The 16,140-nt window shown below is 57.7% G+C and overlaps 2 protein-coding genes across 8 annotated transcripts in view; one reads left to right on the top strand and one right to left on the bottom strand.

Annotated features, from left to right (window-relative positions):
* Positions 1–16,140, top strand: part of DRC1 (dynein regulatory complex subunit 1) — a 120,850-nt gene that overhangs the window by 47,169 nt on the left and 57,541 nt on the right. For 3 of the 7 annotated variants that reach the window (XR_006059132.2, XR_009599774.1, XR_009599773.1), the window contains one exon: positions 496–696. The exons of the other annotated variants lie outside the window; for them this stretch is intronic. The gene's annotated coding sequence lies outside the window, so the exon portion shown is untranslated. Of the gene's footprint in view, positions 1–495; positions 697–16,140 lie in introns of those variants that run through there. 7 annotated transcript variants of the gene reach the window in all.
* Positions 1–16,140, bottom strand: part of OTOF (otoferlin) — an 89,950-nt gene that overhangs the window by 5,431 nt on the left and 68,379 nt on the right. Inside the window, exons 16-41 of the mRNA XM_027966588.3 lie at positions 15,879–15,987; positions 15,176–15,356; positions 14,932–15,052; positions 14,023–14,123; positions 13,839–13,929; positions 13,572–13,688; positions 13,191–13,343; positions 12,679–12,868; positions 12,446–12,570; positions 11,914–12,048; positions 11,078–11,239; positions 10,744–10,863; positions 10,106–10,267; positions 9,831–9,993; positions 9,218–9,348; positions 7,738–7,767; positions 7,184–7,315; positions 5,437–5,503; positions 4,622–4,758; positions 4,379–4,513; positions 3,845–3,982; positions 3,423–3,550; positions 3,136–3,306; positions 2,345–2,505; positions 1,539–1,681; positions 1,077–1,165 (exon numbers count right to left, since the gene is read on the bottom strand). Of these exons, the coding sequence (XP_027822389.1) occupies positions 1,077–1,165; positions 1,539–1,681; positions 2,345–2,505; positions 3,136–3,306; positions 3,423–3,550; positions 3,845–3,982; positions 4,379–4,513; positions 4,622–4,758; positions 5,437–5,503; positions 7,184–7,315; positions 7,738–7,767; positions 9,218–9,348; positions 9,831–9,993; positions 10,106–10,267; positions 10,744–10,863; positions 11,078–11,239; positions 11,914–12,048; positions 12,446–12,570; positions 12,679–12,868; positions 13,191–13,343; positions 13,572–13,688; positions 13,839–13,929; positions 14,023–14,123; positions 14,932–15,052; positions 15,176–15,356; positions 15,879–15,987 (3,392 nt within the window). The remainder of the gene's footprint in view (positions 1–1,076; positions 1,166–1,538; positions 1,682–2,344; positions 2,506–3,135; positions 3,307–3,422; positions 3,551–3,844; positions 3,983–4,378; positions 4,514–4,621; positions 4,759–5,436; positions 5,504–7,183; positions 7,316–7,737; positions 7,768–9,217; positions 9,349–9,830; positions 9,994–10,105; positions 10,268–10,743; positions 10,864–11,077; positions 11,240–11,913; positions 12,049–12,445; positions 12,571–12,678; positions 12,869–13,190; positions 13,344–13,571; positions 13,689–13,838; positions 13,930–14,022; positions 14,124–14,931; positions 15,053–15,175; positions 15,357–15,878; positions 15,988–16,140) is intronic.

Here is a 16,140-nt window from a genome sequence, read left to right on the forward strand (position 1 = left end):
TATAATTGTCATGATAAATGAGGTAGTTCCATCTCTACCTTTAGGAGTGAGGTTGAATCAGCCTCTAAAAATCGACTGCAATGGATCATGCTGGACTTAACGCCCCCGGACTGCAAGTCCTGCAGACACAGAGGGTTGGGGTGTCCCCTGGTGGCGAGCCATGGAACAGCACACTCAGGGTCCCACCTGGAGCCTGTGCCAGGCAGAATTAGTTGGTTTTGTTTAGTAGCTAAGTCATATCCGACTCTTTTGCTACCTCGTGAACTGTAGCCCGCCAGGCTCCTCTATCCATAGGATTTTCCAGGCAAGAATACTGGAGTGGGTAGCTATTTCCTTCTCCAGGGGATCTTCCCGACCCAGGGATCGAACCCGCATCTTCTGCGTTGGCAGGGGAATTCTTTATCACTGAGCCACCTGGGAAGGCCCACCAGGCAGAATGGGCTATATGATTGGTGGGGTCCAGTGTGAAATGGAAATGTGGGGCTCTGATTGCAGGCACCAAGTCCAGTGCTGGCAGTGGCTTGGTCTGGCTACTTTACAGATGGGAAAACTGAGGACCATGGAGGAAAAAGTGACCTGGCCAGTGTCAACTAACAGAGACAGATGGCTTGGCTCATGATCCAGCGTTCTGGCTACTCTCCCACCCTCCTGCACATCCCATCAGTTTTAAATAAAACTTGGCAGAGCTGAATGACAGCTTTGAGTGGGAACCACTTTTATCAGGGGAGCAGAGCAGCTCTCAGGGGTTCTGGGTCTTGTGAATGTGTGTGGGGGAACCCAGGGAGGATGCTGCCTGCATGCATGGGCCTGTGGAGGAGTGGGTCTGTGAGGACAGGGCCTTTGTGGAGGGTGTCATTGTGAACCCATGGCCCTTGCTGGCCACACAGTGGGGATGAGACCCCTTACCTCAGCAAGGGGACCTCCCCAGGGCAGGCCCCACAGCCCTCTTCGTGGGGTGCTCTGTTCCCCCAACAAAGCCACGTGGGACTGACTAAGGTGACCTGGGCCTGGAGGCTCCTACAGAAAGGATGCGTTGGGGAGCAGGGAGGGAAGGGCGCTGGCCCTGAGCAGCTCACTTCTTGGGCTTCCGAGGGGAGATGTCCAGAGGCGTCCCGGGGGCCGGCATGTCCATGGGAAACATGTCCACCCACAGCTCCAGGCGGCCCTGAGGAAGGGGGTGTGGCACGTCTCAGGACTCCTTCCTCTACCCAGCAAGGCCAGCTCTCCTCTCCCTCCCAACCTTTGTTCTGGCGGGACTCATCAGTTTTCATTCTTGGATGCCAGCAATCCCTATGACGTCACCCACAGCCAATTGCAGCTTCTGAGGGAGATTAGCCTAGGTTTCCACCAGAGGTGATGTGATTCTCACTCACAGGCCAGACACGAGCCCCAGTAGTTACGGTGAAGGGCATGGCGTGTGTGTGCATGGGGCGCCCGACACTCCGGGGGAAGCGGCGAATAGCATGGGGATCTCTTTTTATGGACTCAGGTTGGGACTGACCCCAAATACTGAAGAACGCCAGACTCAGGCCAGTCACCTGTTCGATGCCCGGCTTGTCGGGGTTGAGCAGCGGCCGTGTCTCCACGTGTTCGGGCACCAGGCGGCAGCCCACGCGGGGGATGTCCTCCCAGTGTCTCAGGGCCAGCAGTGCCACGTGCTCTTCCGTGGGCTTCCTCTGCCCTGTGGGTGCCAGAGGTCAGCTCAGCAGAACAAGAGACCTGTGCTGGGCCAGGGGCTCAAGGGCATACAGAGGCCCCTTCTCCGGTCTACTGATGGAGAAACTGAGGCTCAGAGGGAGATGCAACAGCCCAAGCTCTCAGGTGCCTCGTGGGCCCAGAGGGGTCTGTGTCCTTGGGTTTTCCCTGCTTGGGGGGAAACTGACCCGAGAATCCCGCTGGGCTGCAAGGTCAGGGAAGAGAAGAACCTACGTCCTGTCTAGCACCTTGAAGGTGGGCGGCACAAACTTCCAGCAGAGACATTTGCTGGTTCTCCATGAAGGGCCACAAGGGCAAAAGGGTGGGGAGAGCCACACCAACTTGGGTCTACACTGCTGTCACTCTGTCTTGTAAAAGCTGAATGACCTTGGGCAAATCACTGAAACCCTTTGGGTCTCTCTTTCCTCATCTGTAGAATGAGGAAGAACCTTCCTACCCCACAGGGAGGCTGAGAGGAAGAGAAAGGGGACAAGTGGGCAAATGTAGTGTGGGATGGGGAGGAAGGGCAGAGGCTGAGCGGACAGGAGGGGACACTGCGGTGATGAGCAGAGGGGTGGTCCCGCCACAAGGATGTGTGGGTCCTTCCATGGCCTCTTGACACCCTATGGCTGCGTGCAGCATCCCTTACCATTCTCGTCCTCCATCTCGGAGGGCCCTGTGAAGACACGGTTGGACACCTTCACTCTCCCGGGGGGCCCGAAGTGGGGGCCGTCCACTTTGCCCTCCTTGCAGAGGCGGGTCAGGATCTGGCTGGGCTTCATAGGGTCCCGCCAGATATTGTAGCCGTGTCTGTGGGAGGAGACGCATGGCCTGGGTGAGGCTGGGCCATCCCCAGGTAGTAAGTGGCCCTGGCCAGCTTCCTTAGGTTGGCTATTGCCCAATGTGAGCAAGTGAGCCCTGCCCCATGCTCCAGGATCAGCTGAGACACGAAGGCTGCTGGTGGCTGATCCTTCCTGCCCTGGGCTTGGGCCCCACGTGCTCCCTGCTCCCCAAGGATGAGCATCCAGTCTCCCCCAGTGCAGCCGCACCATCCCCCCAACTGTGTCCACTCCTCTGGAACTTCAAAGACTCCCTGAGGAAACTGACAACCAGAGAGGGTAAGGGGCTGGCCCAGGGTCACACAGCCTGGCAGTGGCACCTGCTGGCCAGTTGTCCAGTGGACTCTTCCTAGCGCACTCCTGCCTCCTCCCAGCCCACTTCTCTCTCCCTCTGTTTCCTCTGTCCTGGAATTCCCTGGCTCTCTCCTTGTCTTGGAACCTGCAGTCCTGGCCCCTGAAGGCTGAGCCCAGAGCCTGTGGGGATGGAGGCCTGGCTGGGACAGAAACCATACGTCCACCTCCCCAAATCCCATGGTTTGCATCTTGATTTTGAAGTCACGGTGCAGTAGGCAGCCCCCCTGCCCCACCCTGCCCCACGCACACGGAGTAGGTCTGGGCGATGCCGCAGGTGGCGCGGTGCTTGCTGTAGAAGCGGTTTTCCAGGTCGATCTTGGTTTCCCCAATGAGGTCATCGGTGCCTACCAGATCCCAGTCGTACACAGCCACTGTCAGCATGGATTCCATGGGGAAGCAGGCTTCGATGTCAAAGGACCTGGTGCGGCGGGGTTGGGAGAAGGGTTGAGGGTCAAGGGGGGTAGGGTGGGGCGGGAGGGGGTCTGGGCTGGGGAAGTCTGGGCAGGGTGGAGGTGGGGCACCAGGAGGCCTTACTTCCCAAAGACGGGGTTGAGCTGCTTGGAGATGTAGTTCTCCTTGTCACGGATGTCAGTCTTGCCTAGCCGGATGGCAATGTAGGGGTCAGCTTTGCCATTGATGTCTGCGGGGTGCAGGTCCGTGGCCTGGAATGGGAGGGGTGCTCCTGAGCAGGGTGCCTGCACCCTCATCCTCCCCCACCCCGCGATGGTCCCATGATAATGAAGGGCAGGAGCACTGGACCAGAGAGTTGCTGTGTGACCCCGGGTGAGTCCCTGACCAACTCTGGGCCTTGGCTTCCGCCTCTATAAAGGATGGCACAAGGCCAGCTGCCCTCGCTGGTGTCTCCCAGTTGGGGGCTATCAGTTTGAGGCTGCTTCAGCCCCTCTTGGGCAGGAGGACTGGGAGCCTGGGGAGAAAGGCTGCGAGGGGGCTCTTACTCGGACCACGTAGACCCGGACGAGCACGTTGATGGGGTCATTGCTGGGGATGCCCTGGAACATGCCGTAGGTGGGGTCGTAGCCGGCTTCCCGGGACACATCCTCTGGGAGTGGCACTTTGTACACACAGAGGGAGCCCTGGGGTGCAGCAAGCGTTGGTCAGGGTGCAGGTTCCCATGAGCACAGGTAGGGGTGGCATTTAAAATAGCCCAGAGCACTGAGGATCTGCACCCTACTGCAGGGGTTTGGGGCCATAACCTTTTAGTTGCTTTGGTCACAGAAAGTCAGGGGTTTTGGAGGAAGTGGCCAGAGTGGGGGCAATTCTGCAGGGGGTCAAGTAGGGGAGTGGGTTCAGGGCACATGCCCCTTATCACTCAGCATGCAAGTCTTCTCATAGTTTTCCTACTGGGGCAGCTGACAGTTCCCCTTGGCTGTCAGCTCCAGGCTTGGGGTGGGGAGGAGAGCTGGTGGGGAGGCTCAGGACTCAGGGCCTGGGTCTTAGGGGCTGGGCCCCGCTCACACTAGCCACCTGACCTTGAACCGGCCCACGATGCGCTCCTCCTCGGTCCCACCATCCTCGTCATCCCCCGTCTTGCCCCGAAGCAGGTTGAACGTGTGCAGCCAGTCCTCGAAGTTGTCGAACTCTGACTCCAGCTCCTTGGGGTACACCTGAGCCAAGCCAGGCCATCGGGGGGGGGGAGGCAGGCCTACAGGCCTCTGTCTTGACCTGGGCATGACGCCCCCACACCCTGGTGGGGTCTGCTCCCAGACCCTTACCTTGAGCTCATCAATCTTGGGTTTCCTCTTCTCAGGGGCCTCCGACCCCTGGCCAGGGCCTAGGCTCTGGGTTCTTTTCTTCTTCTCCTCCTTTGCAGCCCTTGCCTTCTCCTTGCCCTTCATCGGCCCCTTCAGGCCTGGCCGGAAACAGACAAGGAGGCAGAAATGATCTGAGCAGGAAAGCCAGGGCTGGAGACCTACCTCATCACTTCACTAATTTAACTTAGCAGATCTCTAATGAGAGGACTGTTCTATATTAGCATTTTCCAAACAGCATTCAGTGAAACACTAAGTGTAGGTGTTCTTGGAATGCTTTAAGAGAAAGGATATATATAATGTATATGCATGATATAATAATTATATATATATAATAAGTCAGGGAAATATTTTATTCTGTCTTCCTTAGAGATTTATTATAATAGCATTTGTATATTAAAGGCACTGAGAAGTCCTGCACCAAGGGACCTGTTTAACCAATCTGGCCTCGGAACCTTCTTTTCCCTTTAGAAAACCCATTTGTAGTGTTCCATGGAAAAGGTCTGGAAGACACAGAATGGGATGAGTTCTGAGGTCCCTTCCAGCTCTGATGTTCGAAGGCTCTAAATGCCTGTCCATCACTGTGGTTGCTCAACTGGTCAGAGTAAAAGCCAGTCTACGTAAGGGCCTCAGGGATGCCTGAGGATATCTGCCATAGGCTGCTGCAGCTGTGAGGACCCACGGGAAGGGGAAAGAGAAGCAGCTGGTGTGATGAGCGGAGGAGCCACTCATATAATGGGCTGGGAGACGAAAGCAGAGTTCCAGGGCTCCAGGCTCACCTTCAGTGTTGTCCATCTCCTCCTTCTCCTCCAAGTCAATTCCTGAGATTTCTTGTTGTCGAATTTGCTGCCAAAAAATGAGGTGAGAAGAAGGGAAGGTAGGTTTCCTAGGGTGGGGTTTGTTGACCCCACACTGTGGTCTCAGACCAGTCTTAAATTTTTAGAAGCAGAAACTCTTTCCCACTGGGTTTCAAACCTATCATATGCTCTGCTTGAGTGGGTTAAAAAAGTTTATAGTGTAAAATATGGCTTTAAGTGTACTTAGGAGTTTTATGATTCTTTGAATTATGTACGATTGAAAAATATGTGTTCTTTAACATTGCTTCTTAGTTTTAACGTTTTATTGTTTTAATGTAGAAAAGTATAACTGGATAAGAAAACATGGCTTCTTTTCTTCAGTCTGTCTGTACACACTGGATACTAAATCATCAGGATTCATCCAAGGTGCCACTGCCCCTTGGTGGCAGCCTGTGCAAATTACAGGAACAGACGAGACACCAGGCAACCTCCTAAAGCTCCAACTTGAATCCAGGAGGTGCTGGTGGTAGAAGATACTACTAGATGTCCCTCAATTATCGGCGCTTCTGCTCTCTAAAAGTTTTTAGCACAGAGTCACCTAGCTAAAGATAACATTTCCCAGCCTCCCTTGCAGCTAAGTGTGGCTATGGGATTAGATTCTAGCCAATGTGAGTGGATGTGCTTATGTGCTGCTTCTAGGCTGGGCCCTCAAGAGGAAAGGAGTATGTTGCCACCTCTTCTCTTTACCCTTCCTGTGCACTGGTATTAGGACGTGATGGTAAGCCATCGCTAACCATATAGATGCTAGTAACAAGATGGCAGTATATCAGTCTGCAACCCCACTGAATCACCATATCAGCGTTCTTGTTCATAGCAATCTGACCTGCTACAGCAGCTTAGCCTGTGCTCTGATATGAATGGTAAACATCACACACAACTTGGGTCATAGAAAGGGCCTGGGGAGAGGATGTGGGTGGATCAGCTTGGTCAAGGAAACACAACCAGGGGCATGTATCCCTTCTGGTCATTTGGTCAGTCTTGGGTCATTTGCCTGTCCTGAGCTAGTTTGGCAGTGTGGACAAGAGACAAATGAGGAAGGGGAGAAATGAGCTTTCTGGAATTTGCAGTCTGACTCAGTAGACCTGTGTGTGCACAACAAGGGAAGAACATTTCACACAGCAACAGTGACCAAGACATGTAAAATAAAATAGCATAATATGTAAAATGATAATAGATGTGCAAGTACTACTAAGAAGTTGTTTCCTTTTGGCCTCTGAGTGCACGTTTCTCCTCTTCCTCAAAGGTCACCTTCTCTGTGAGGCTTTCCCTGCCTCCTAGGCACTAAATTGCCTTTGTTATCACATTGTACTGTATCTATTTACATGTGCATTTTGCATGTCCAGTAAATACTCAGGGCAGGTTTGGCATCTTATCTTTCGGCCCCTGTAGCACCTACGTTGGTGGTACATCATCATATATACTCAAGGAATATTTGTGGAATAAATGAATGAGGACTTGAGAAAACCAAGCCTGGGAAGGCAGACTGGAAAAGGATGAGCTAGAACTTCAAGGCTGTGACATAGACTCTTCCAAGTTCATATTGATGGAGTGGGGAGACCGTTCTGGTGGGTGTAGGAAGGAAGCTGAATAGGAGGGTCTGATGTGGAGTTGGCATCACCTCTCCCAGCCCAGTCCCTCCTTGGCCCCCTGCCTAGGACGGAGGCCTCACCTCCTTCATGGTGTCGATGGAGGCAAAGTACTTGGACCACCAGTCCAACATGCTCTCATCCGGCTCCTCCTCCTCCGGCTCATCTGAGCTGCCCTTCTTCTTCTTCTTCTTCCTCTCCTTCTCTTCATCAGCCTGCAGGGTTGGCCAGGTCCAGAGTCCTGCATACGTCCCTGCACCCTGGCCATTCCCAGAGCCCTGGACAATACGGGGGTCCCCCATCCATTCTGACCATCTGCTCCCAGGAAGCCCTGGGTTCCAGGGGGCTCTGTGAAGCCACCAGTATGAAAGGGGCAGGACCTTGTTTTGTGGCAGTGGATGCCATGGCCCAGAGAGTGTCATGACCCACCAGCATGAGCCTGGCCAAGGTGGGATTGGTGCTCAGGGGCTTGCAGCCCAAGCAGCTCTCTCCCCCTGCCTCTTAGGAGGGGTTACGCTGGCTGGAGCATCAGGAGCTGTGGGGTGGCTTGGTCCCCGATGCTGCTACCCTTGGCCTGATACCCTATGTAGTGTAGGGTCTTCTCTTCCCAGTGCTCCCCAACGGTACCCCCACTCACCACATCCACCTTGATGACGGCATCGGAAGTCTGCAGAGGGGAACCAAGGAGACAAGGACAGACTTGGCCACTGGGCTGAAAGTGGCAGGCAGTGGCCCAGCCAGGGAGGGTGCAGGCAGGGGCTCACACAGGGATGGTCCCTGGGTCATGAGTGCTGTGCTCACAAGGCCAATTCCAGGACTGTGGAAGGTCTGCCTCAGAGATGTTTCCTTAGAACTTCCAGGGTGGTGGTTTGCCAACCTGACTGCACATGAGAATTACTGGGGGCTTTTAAAAATGATCCATCGCAGGGCTCCCCTGAGTCCAAGGTGGGGTACTGGGCACCAGGAGAGTTGTCAGCTTCCCAGATGATTGCAGTGGGGAGTCAGAGTCAAGAGGGGAGGCTGACAGGGCATGAGGTTGGAGGTTGGTAATGTTGGCTGGGTGAAAGGCAAGTGCCTTAATGAGCAAGTGGACACATTTACACAGCTGAAGGGGACCCCGATGAAAAAGGCCCCACCAGAGCCCATGGGGACGATGGTGAAGCTCAGGTCTGTGCTGTCCTCTTTGTTCCCTAATGGCCTGAAACTAGCTGCCTACCCCCAGGAGGAGCAAGCTCCTCAGAGAGGAGCTTGAGGCTGGGAGCCGAGGGGGGACGTGGCATCTCAAGGTTTAGCCCCATAGCCCCTGGTGGTGCCAATCCCAGCCCCGCAGGCCAGGCACCAGGCCTCAACTGCTCTCCTCTTCCATGAACCACACCCTCTGCTAACTCAGCCACTGGCCCAGACTCTCTGGGGACCAGAGCGATGGGGTGAGGAAGGATCCTCTTGGACCCCGGCCCAGATCTCAGAAGCTAGCAGACGCCACAGGCTGCGAAAGCACATGATGTCAGGAATGGGATTTGGAGAAGGCAGTGGGGAGATAAGCCTGCCTCCTACCCTCTCAGTCCTGCTTGGACTCAGGATGACCTGTTCCAGGCCGGCCTCCATCCTACCCTCTCCCGTAGGCTCCATGTCCGTATCTGAACACCCAGGTGACAGGGCCCCTTTTGGCAGACAGACAGTCCCAGTCCTCAGCCAGGAGGAGTAAGGCACTTCCACCTGGAACTCCTGCCCCAACCCTGGCCCGGGGAGGGTCGTTTGTAAAAGGCTGAGAAAGAAAACTCAGACCCTCTGGAGAGAACACTGGTGTTCACACAAGGAGTCCTTGCCTGTGGTGTCGTTTGTTGGAATAAAAATAATGGCAGGCTATTGCTTCGCACGTTACTGCTCTGTCTCTCAAACATGTGCACTGCATGTTCATGGCACACACGCACAAGCAGAATTGAGATTCTTGCCTTCCTGGACACTCTAGGGTAGGGCTGCGTGCACACGCAGTGAGGGCTAGCCCTGGCCCACCCCACGCTGAAGGAGGAGTGACTTAACGTGTTGTCTGGGGGCGGGATGGGGGTGGCCCAGCTTTGGGAAAGTCACCCGCAATTGCACATCGCCAGGCACCTTACCGCCTCCAGCTTCACCATGGTCTCCAGCTTCTTGACGGGCGCCTCCGGCTCCATGCTCACCACAACTTCCCCTGTGGGGCGAGAGGAGGGGCCCCCACTGTACAGCCCACGGCGGCCCTTCAGGAGCCTGCCTGGACAGAGAGATGGAGAGACAGACAGACAGACAGGGAGGAGCAGGAGGAAGAGTGAGAGTCGGAGTGGCTGGAAGGCCCAGAGGCCTAAAGCTGACTCTGGAGCTTTCCGAGGGGGAGAGAGAGGGATGCGACAGTTGAGGGAGAAAAGGTGGGCATAAGGAGAGGGAGGAGGTGAGCCAGAGAGAAGTGTGAGCTGTGCTCAGTGACACAGTGGAGGCCACGTGGCGGGTGGCAGGGGGCAGAGTCTTCTCTGGGTTCAGGCAGAGAAGGCCATCTGCTTGGGCCCTCTAAGGATGCCTCAGCTCTGGCCTTTTTGGCACTAGTTTGGGGCTGCCTGGACAGCCCCTCCACCCTGGAGATCCAGGGTGGACCCTCCTTCCTGGCCTCCCCTACCCCACCTGGGGATGCCCCCAGGAGGGAACCACGTGGTCTGGACTGCAAGCTGGAGCCCCCGCCCTGGGCCTCAGCAGTGGCCGTACCCGAGCTGTTCCAGTTGGGAGCTGAGCGGTCTGGGGGCCGGTAGATGAAGCGCCGCAGGGAGCTGACGGCGTGGGAGCCGACCAGGGTGTATCGGCCGAAGGCCCGGCAGTCCACCACGCGGATATTCAAGGGTGGGTGCAGGAGCTCATTCTCCGGGAGGTCCTGGGGGTGGGGGCAGGGAGCCTGAGCTCAGAGAAGGGGCAGAGGCACTGGCCATCCCTGGCCGCACCCACTGCACCCAGCCCTGCCCCACCACGCCTGGGCCTGCACCCACCACTTCAAACCACTTGACCAGGGTGCTGAAGTTGGGGTTCTTCTTGTAATTGTGGATCAGGGATGACTGCACCCCCTTCCCGGCGCACTCGATGTCCACCCGTGGCCGGTCCACCTGGGCCAGGTTTACCCGCTTCAGGTCTCGTAGGCCCCAGAACAGCACCTGCGTGTGTGGGGTGTGGGTGTTGGGGGAGAGGACAGCCCCTCCATCAGGGGCGCTGGCTGCGGGGGGCCACTCACCAGGAGGGGCAGGGCTGGGAGAGCTGATGAGGGAGGGAGGGTGTCCTCAAGGGACTGTGGAGGAGGGGGTGAGGGTGGGTATGGGGGTGGACAGAGGCTGGGAAAGGTCCTGGAAAGTGTGAGTCAATGCAGAAAGGGCAGGGGATGGGCGGGAGCTGAGGGCTGCCGCTGGCTCCCGGGTGTGACCTTGGGCCAGTCACTTCCCCTCCTGGGACTTCAGTGTCTTTTTCTGAAACACGAGGCATGGCCTGAGGTTGCTGAAGCACCCCTGGCGTTCGACGCCACCAGTGTGAGGTGTGCATACAACCTTTGATGGGGAGAGGGTGAGGGGGACCAGGAAGCAGCGTATGGCAGGGCCTGTTCAAGGCAGGGCCGGGAGGGGAGGGGTGGAGCCCTCACCTCCACCCGGTACTTGCTAAGCACAGGTCGGATGCCCACAGGCACAGGCATGATGGGACCTCGGTCCATGTCCATGGGGCCGTTGATGGGCGGCAGGTCGGCCTTCCCTGCCGGTCCAATCTGGGGGATGGGGGACATAGTGTCATATCCTGGTGAGCCCAGGGAGAGGGCTCTCTCCCCCCACCAGGTAGGTGCCACATGGTCTAGGGAGACAGAAAAGGCCAGACAGCACAGGTGCCCAGGAAGCACAGCCCCAGTTCAGTCCCAGTGGCCTCACAGTAGGATGGGGAGAAGAGAGGCCCCTGGCCCAGCCCCCTCTTTCCAGAAGCCCCACCTGCAGCAGCTCGAAGGCGGCCAGCAGGTCCCCGGCCGTGGCGTTGCCCCGGTAGATCTGATAGTACTCCAGCTGGGGCGGGAAGCGGGGTGGGCAGTACGCCTCGTCAGCCATCTTCACCAGCGGCTTGGCAAAGGTCCGGCCCATGAAGTCGGCTTTGCCCTGACGCAACAAACAATCAAGGTGGCTTCTTGATGCCTGAACTGACCGGGCACCTTCATACCCAGGATCTCATTCAGTCTTCACCATAGCCCCATGTAGTTGCAGGTGTGGTCACCCCATTTTACAGATGGGGAAACCAAGTCTTAGGCTAGCTCCAGGCCAGGCTGGCAGTGAATGGCAGATGTAGATCTAGAAACAGGTGCTCCTAGCGCTAGTCCAGAACTCACTCAGGGCTCCCCAGTAGCTGGGGTGGCTTGTAGTAAGTGGCTTCCCAGCTCTGGAGAGGTCACCTCAATTGTCCACTCCCTCACTCTAGAGCGCCCATGGAGAGCTATGAGGCTGCGCATGACTGTATGCAGGGGTGGGGGGAGTTGGGCGGTCTAGGATGGGGGAAAGCTGGGGACAGCAGGCCTTCTTGGCATGGCTGGGCCTGGGCTTGGTCTGTCTGTGAAGTAGGCGGGGACACCCTGGCCTGTCTCCTCCCTAAGACCCCAGAGGCCCACAGCATCAGGAGGGGTCAGGCTGCAGTGAGAGGGCAGAAGACACCTGGGGTCTCTTGGAAGGGCTGGTCAGCAGCCCAGACCCCCGGCTTCCTGGCAAGCACCCTGGCCAAGGGGCTCTGGGGGTGGGCTGGGGAGGCGGCTGCCAATTCAAGTGCCAGAGCCCACCCGTACCATGGTGTCCTGGTCGTAGATTTCGATAACAATGATAGGGGGATCGTCCCGCAGCTCATGAGCTTCACCGTACAGCTCCAGGTTGTCGAACACCAGCATCTGGTCCCAGGTGGGGCACAGGGTCTCATTCAGCACCTGCAGCAGGGTGGAGTAGACAGGTAACAAGTAGGGGTGATGGTGGGTGGGCAGATACTGGTGCAGGAGTCACCCCAGTCACTCCTGTGGTTTCCAGGGGACTCGGGGGGCAGGAGTGCCATGTTCTCTGACTCTTCGGGGAATTTTAAATGAAGGCTGCTATGAGGTCTGCTCATGACCGTCCCCCCTCACCCACCACCAACGTCTTCCCTGTCTTCTACGTTGAATGTAACCACGATTAAAGCCTTCACCAGTGTGGCCTGGTCCTGCAGCTATCTGCAAGCCTTCCCTCTAAGGATCTGGGTACTGGCTGCTCTGTTTCTCCAGGTCCCAGAAACTCACAGGCCCCCCAGTGCTCTCAAAGCCAGAGCCATCCGCTCCTCCCCGGGGCCCTCACCTCTGTGCACTGACTCTGGTTGATAAAGAAGACACGGGCAAAGGGGTCTGAGAGGCCGGTGCTGTCGGCAGCAAAGAGGCTGCGAGCCTGGTACATGTGGGCACGGAGCTGGAAGGCCTGCTTCTCTGTGGGAAGAGCAGGATGAGGCTCGGGGAACAGGCCACCAGCCTACGTGCCCTCCCCGGGTGAGAGTTCGGAGCCAGGGCCACCCAGACCTGGGAGTCCTCACTCACTAGTGTAGACCAGGCTGATAGGCGGGAAGGAGAGTAGTCCCAGGCCCTGGGCTGCCTTGACCTCCTCGAAGCCACAGGGCAGGCCACACAGGAAGTCCTTGCGCTGCTTGCTGAGACCCAGCCACAGGTAGAGCTCCAGCTTGGCCTGCACTGTCCAGCCCGCCGAGCCAAAGCCCCGCTTCCCCGGCAGCTGGAGGGTGGGCGCAGGGTCAGCTGCCAGAGCCCGCGGGGTGAGGAAGGGGCAGGGAGCTTAAGAAGCTGTGGTCAGAGGGGGCCCATCCCCACCGCAGCCATCCCACTGGGCTGCACAGTGGGCAAACAGCACAGAAGGGGATCGGCAAGGCGGGATCCCCCTTCCTATTCTCTTTAGCTCTTCTCTGGGCATCTTGTCCGCTCAGGCCTGGCAGACCCAGGGGTGTGGACGCTGCTCCCTCCAAGAGGAAGATGACCTCTTGAGAGCAGCCCAGACCCCAGCCCCTCCACCCACCGCTAATCCACTCCCTTTCCGGCACCTTGAGGAAGAGTGTCTTGACCTTGGCGCAGTCCTTGCCCAGTTCCTCCTCCACGATGGAGAAGAGCAGGTCCTTGGAGGGCACCCGGGTGTAGGCAATGCGCTTGTTGTTGCTCATCATCCAGATGAAGACGTCAGGGATGCTGTGCTGGGGCTAGGACAGGGCAGGGTGGGGGAGGCCAGTGTGCCCCATAAGGGAGGGGACCTGAGACTGGGTCTTCCTTCTCCTCCCGCCAGTGGAGTGGGAAGAGCCCAGGACAGGATGAAAGGCTTGGTCAGCCCTGTCCCTCAACACCTGTCAGAGCGGGAGGGGCCCACTCCCTCCTATGCAGCCCCTCCCGCCTTGCTCGAGTTTGGTACCGCGCTCCGGCACAGGGCACACCTCATCTGCCAGGAAGCGCAGCTTCTGCAGGAAGTTCTGACAGAGCCTCAGCTTGTCGCGCACCGTGTGCCGCTTCACTTGTGCCCGCAGGGTCTTGGCCTGCTGCCCCATGCTTTCCTGGGAGGTGAGGGGGCTCAGGTTGTGACACGTGATGGAGGGGCTGGCCCTGGGAGCCGTGACCTCAGAGAAGGATGTCCCCCGACCTCGGCTTCCCTTTTCACCTCCAGACCCTCCCTCTGTCCCCAAGTGGTCCAGCCGCGTCCTCACCAGCTCCCGCATGCAGGACTTGAGACGCTCCCGGTCCAGCCTGGTGCGGGATGAGTGGCCCTGGTCCTTGTCCGCGAGGGAGAGGAAGCGGCTGGGATTGGGAGTGGGAGCAGGGCTTAGCAGAGATGACTCCTTCTCCGCCATCCTCCCATTGCCACCCCACACTGGCAGCCCCTCCGCTCACTAGCAGCCAGAGCTGAGCTCCTCTAGGACGCCCCGAAGTCGACGCTCAGGGTACAACTTCTCCGTTTTGATCATCTCCTGCACATCGTTCAGGCCTTCTTCCTGTGAACCAGGAGTGTGAGCCACAGCCCCCCTCAGCCTCCCCAAACATCTCCCTCTTTCATCAAGAGGATGAGGGGCTAGTATCCTAGAACCTCCCATGAGCACCATCCCTGGAGTGTTCCGCCATCGTAAAGAAAAGTGAAAATGAAGTCGCTCAGTCGTGTCTGACTCTTTGCGACGCTGACTCTTTGGAATGTAGCCTACCAGGCTCCTCTGTCCATGGGATTTTCCAGGCAAGAGTACTGGAGTGGGTTGCTATTTCCTTCTCCAGGGGATCTTCCCAACCCAGGGATCGAACTCTGGTCTCCTGCATTGCAAGCAGACATTTTACCTTCTGGGCCACCAGGAAAGCCCAGAAACACCAATTTCCAGGTTCTGTTTCCAGAACCTGGAAGCCATCATGCTCGTGACTCTTTGGTTCCTGAGGAAGAAGCCATCTCTGGGTCATGAGCCTGTGGTCCTGGTGGACCCATAGGGGTTGGACAGAGCCCAGGATCAGATGCAGGGGGGCAGAGGGGGAGAGAGAGAGGGATTGGCCAGATGCCTCCAGGGGAACCCAAGACTAGACGGGCCACAATTCCCAGACTCCACTCTGGGAAGCCCTCAGACCCTGGACTGCTTCTGGGAATGGGGCTGGCACAGGAGCACAGGACCTGCTGGGGCTATTCTGCAGCCCCTCCTCGATGCTCACGGTAATCTGCTGGGCAGACAGGCCTTGTGTGAGGCAGGGGCGGTGTCCAGGCTGGGTGAGGCCCTCAGAAGCACGCCCCCTCTGCTGTTCCCCTCCTACCCCGGGCCTGGCCCTCACCAGCTTATCTGCGATGTGGTCCATGATGTTGGCATTGTATAGGCGACGGCGTTGGTCAGGCCACCAGCTCTTGATGTAGATGCAGGGTTTGCACTCCAGATAAGGCAGATGGAAGTAGTTTCTGGGGTGGGAGCAGGTGGGAGACTGAGGACTGGGTGCCCAGGCAGGTGGGCAGGGGACAGGCCACCAGAGGATGTCAGGCAGTGGCAGGGCCTCTCAGAGCCCTCTGTCCCACCTGGCTCACCTATCGGTGATCTGGGGCCGCATGGGTGGGGTGGAGGAGACCGAGGCCAGGCCCCCACCCTCGTCAGTCTCGTCGTCACTCAAGTTCTGGATCAGATCGACTTCCTCCTCGTCCCCAGGCTCCTTCCGAGGCCGAGGTCGCTGGGGTCGTGACAGGCCATCGACTTCGTTCCCGTAGTTGCCTGGAGGCAGAAGGGGGCATCCGAGGGCCTAGGGGCTTTTTTCTACCTGGCCCCACCCTGCCCTCCAATCCAGGGGTTCTGTGGCTGGGAAAAGCAAGAGTCAGGGAATGGGACCTCTGCTGGGCTCTGTGTGAGCTCAGACACCATAGGACACTAGCCAGAGGGTGGGGCCATGTCCCACACTCTGGCAGAGACCTCGCTGGGAGCCCTGATGACCACTGAGCTCAAAGTCCAGCCCCAGAGCACCCTGCAGGACTCTCCTCTCTAGTCCCATGGGGGCCTTGTTTCCTTCTGCAGAGAGGGTGTTTCCTTCTCATGTCCCTAACTTCACTGAGCCCTAAGGTTCACCCTGTGGGGTGTGTGTGCACTCATAATGTACAGTCACTGTGTGCTGTGTGGGCGCCTGAGCACACTCGAGGGAAGTGGCAAAGTCCCCCTCCCCCGAGGGCTGTGCAGCAGGCCCAGCAGTTACCACTCTGCAGTCCCTGGGCCCAAAGACCCCTCTGTGAGCCCAGCTCTCACCTATGGTGACCTCAAAGGTGATGGGCTTGTCTCCGTTTTTCCGGTCGATCATTGAGGCCTCCAGGAAGGCTCCAAATAGAAAGAATTCTTCTATTTTCCCCGTGCAGCTCTGTGGGGAAGGTGGTTCAAGCCATCCTGAAAGCTTACCAGCATGTTGAGGCCAGGGCCAGGCCTCTTTCTGTCTCCAGACAGGCCCTTGGGGCTAGTGGTGGGGGATATCCCACCCAGCTGTGGAACTAGGAGGCCAGACACTGAAGGCCCA

This window comes from Ovis aries, chromosome 3 (genome assembly GCF_016772045.2).
Source record: "Ovis aries strain OAR_USU_Benz2616 breed Rambouillet chromosome 3, ARS-UI_Ramb_v3.0, whole genome shotgun sequence".
NCBI lineage: Eukaryota > Metazoa > Chordata > Mammalia > Artiodactyla > Bovidae > Ovis > Ovis aries.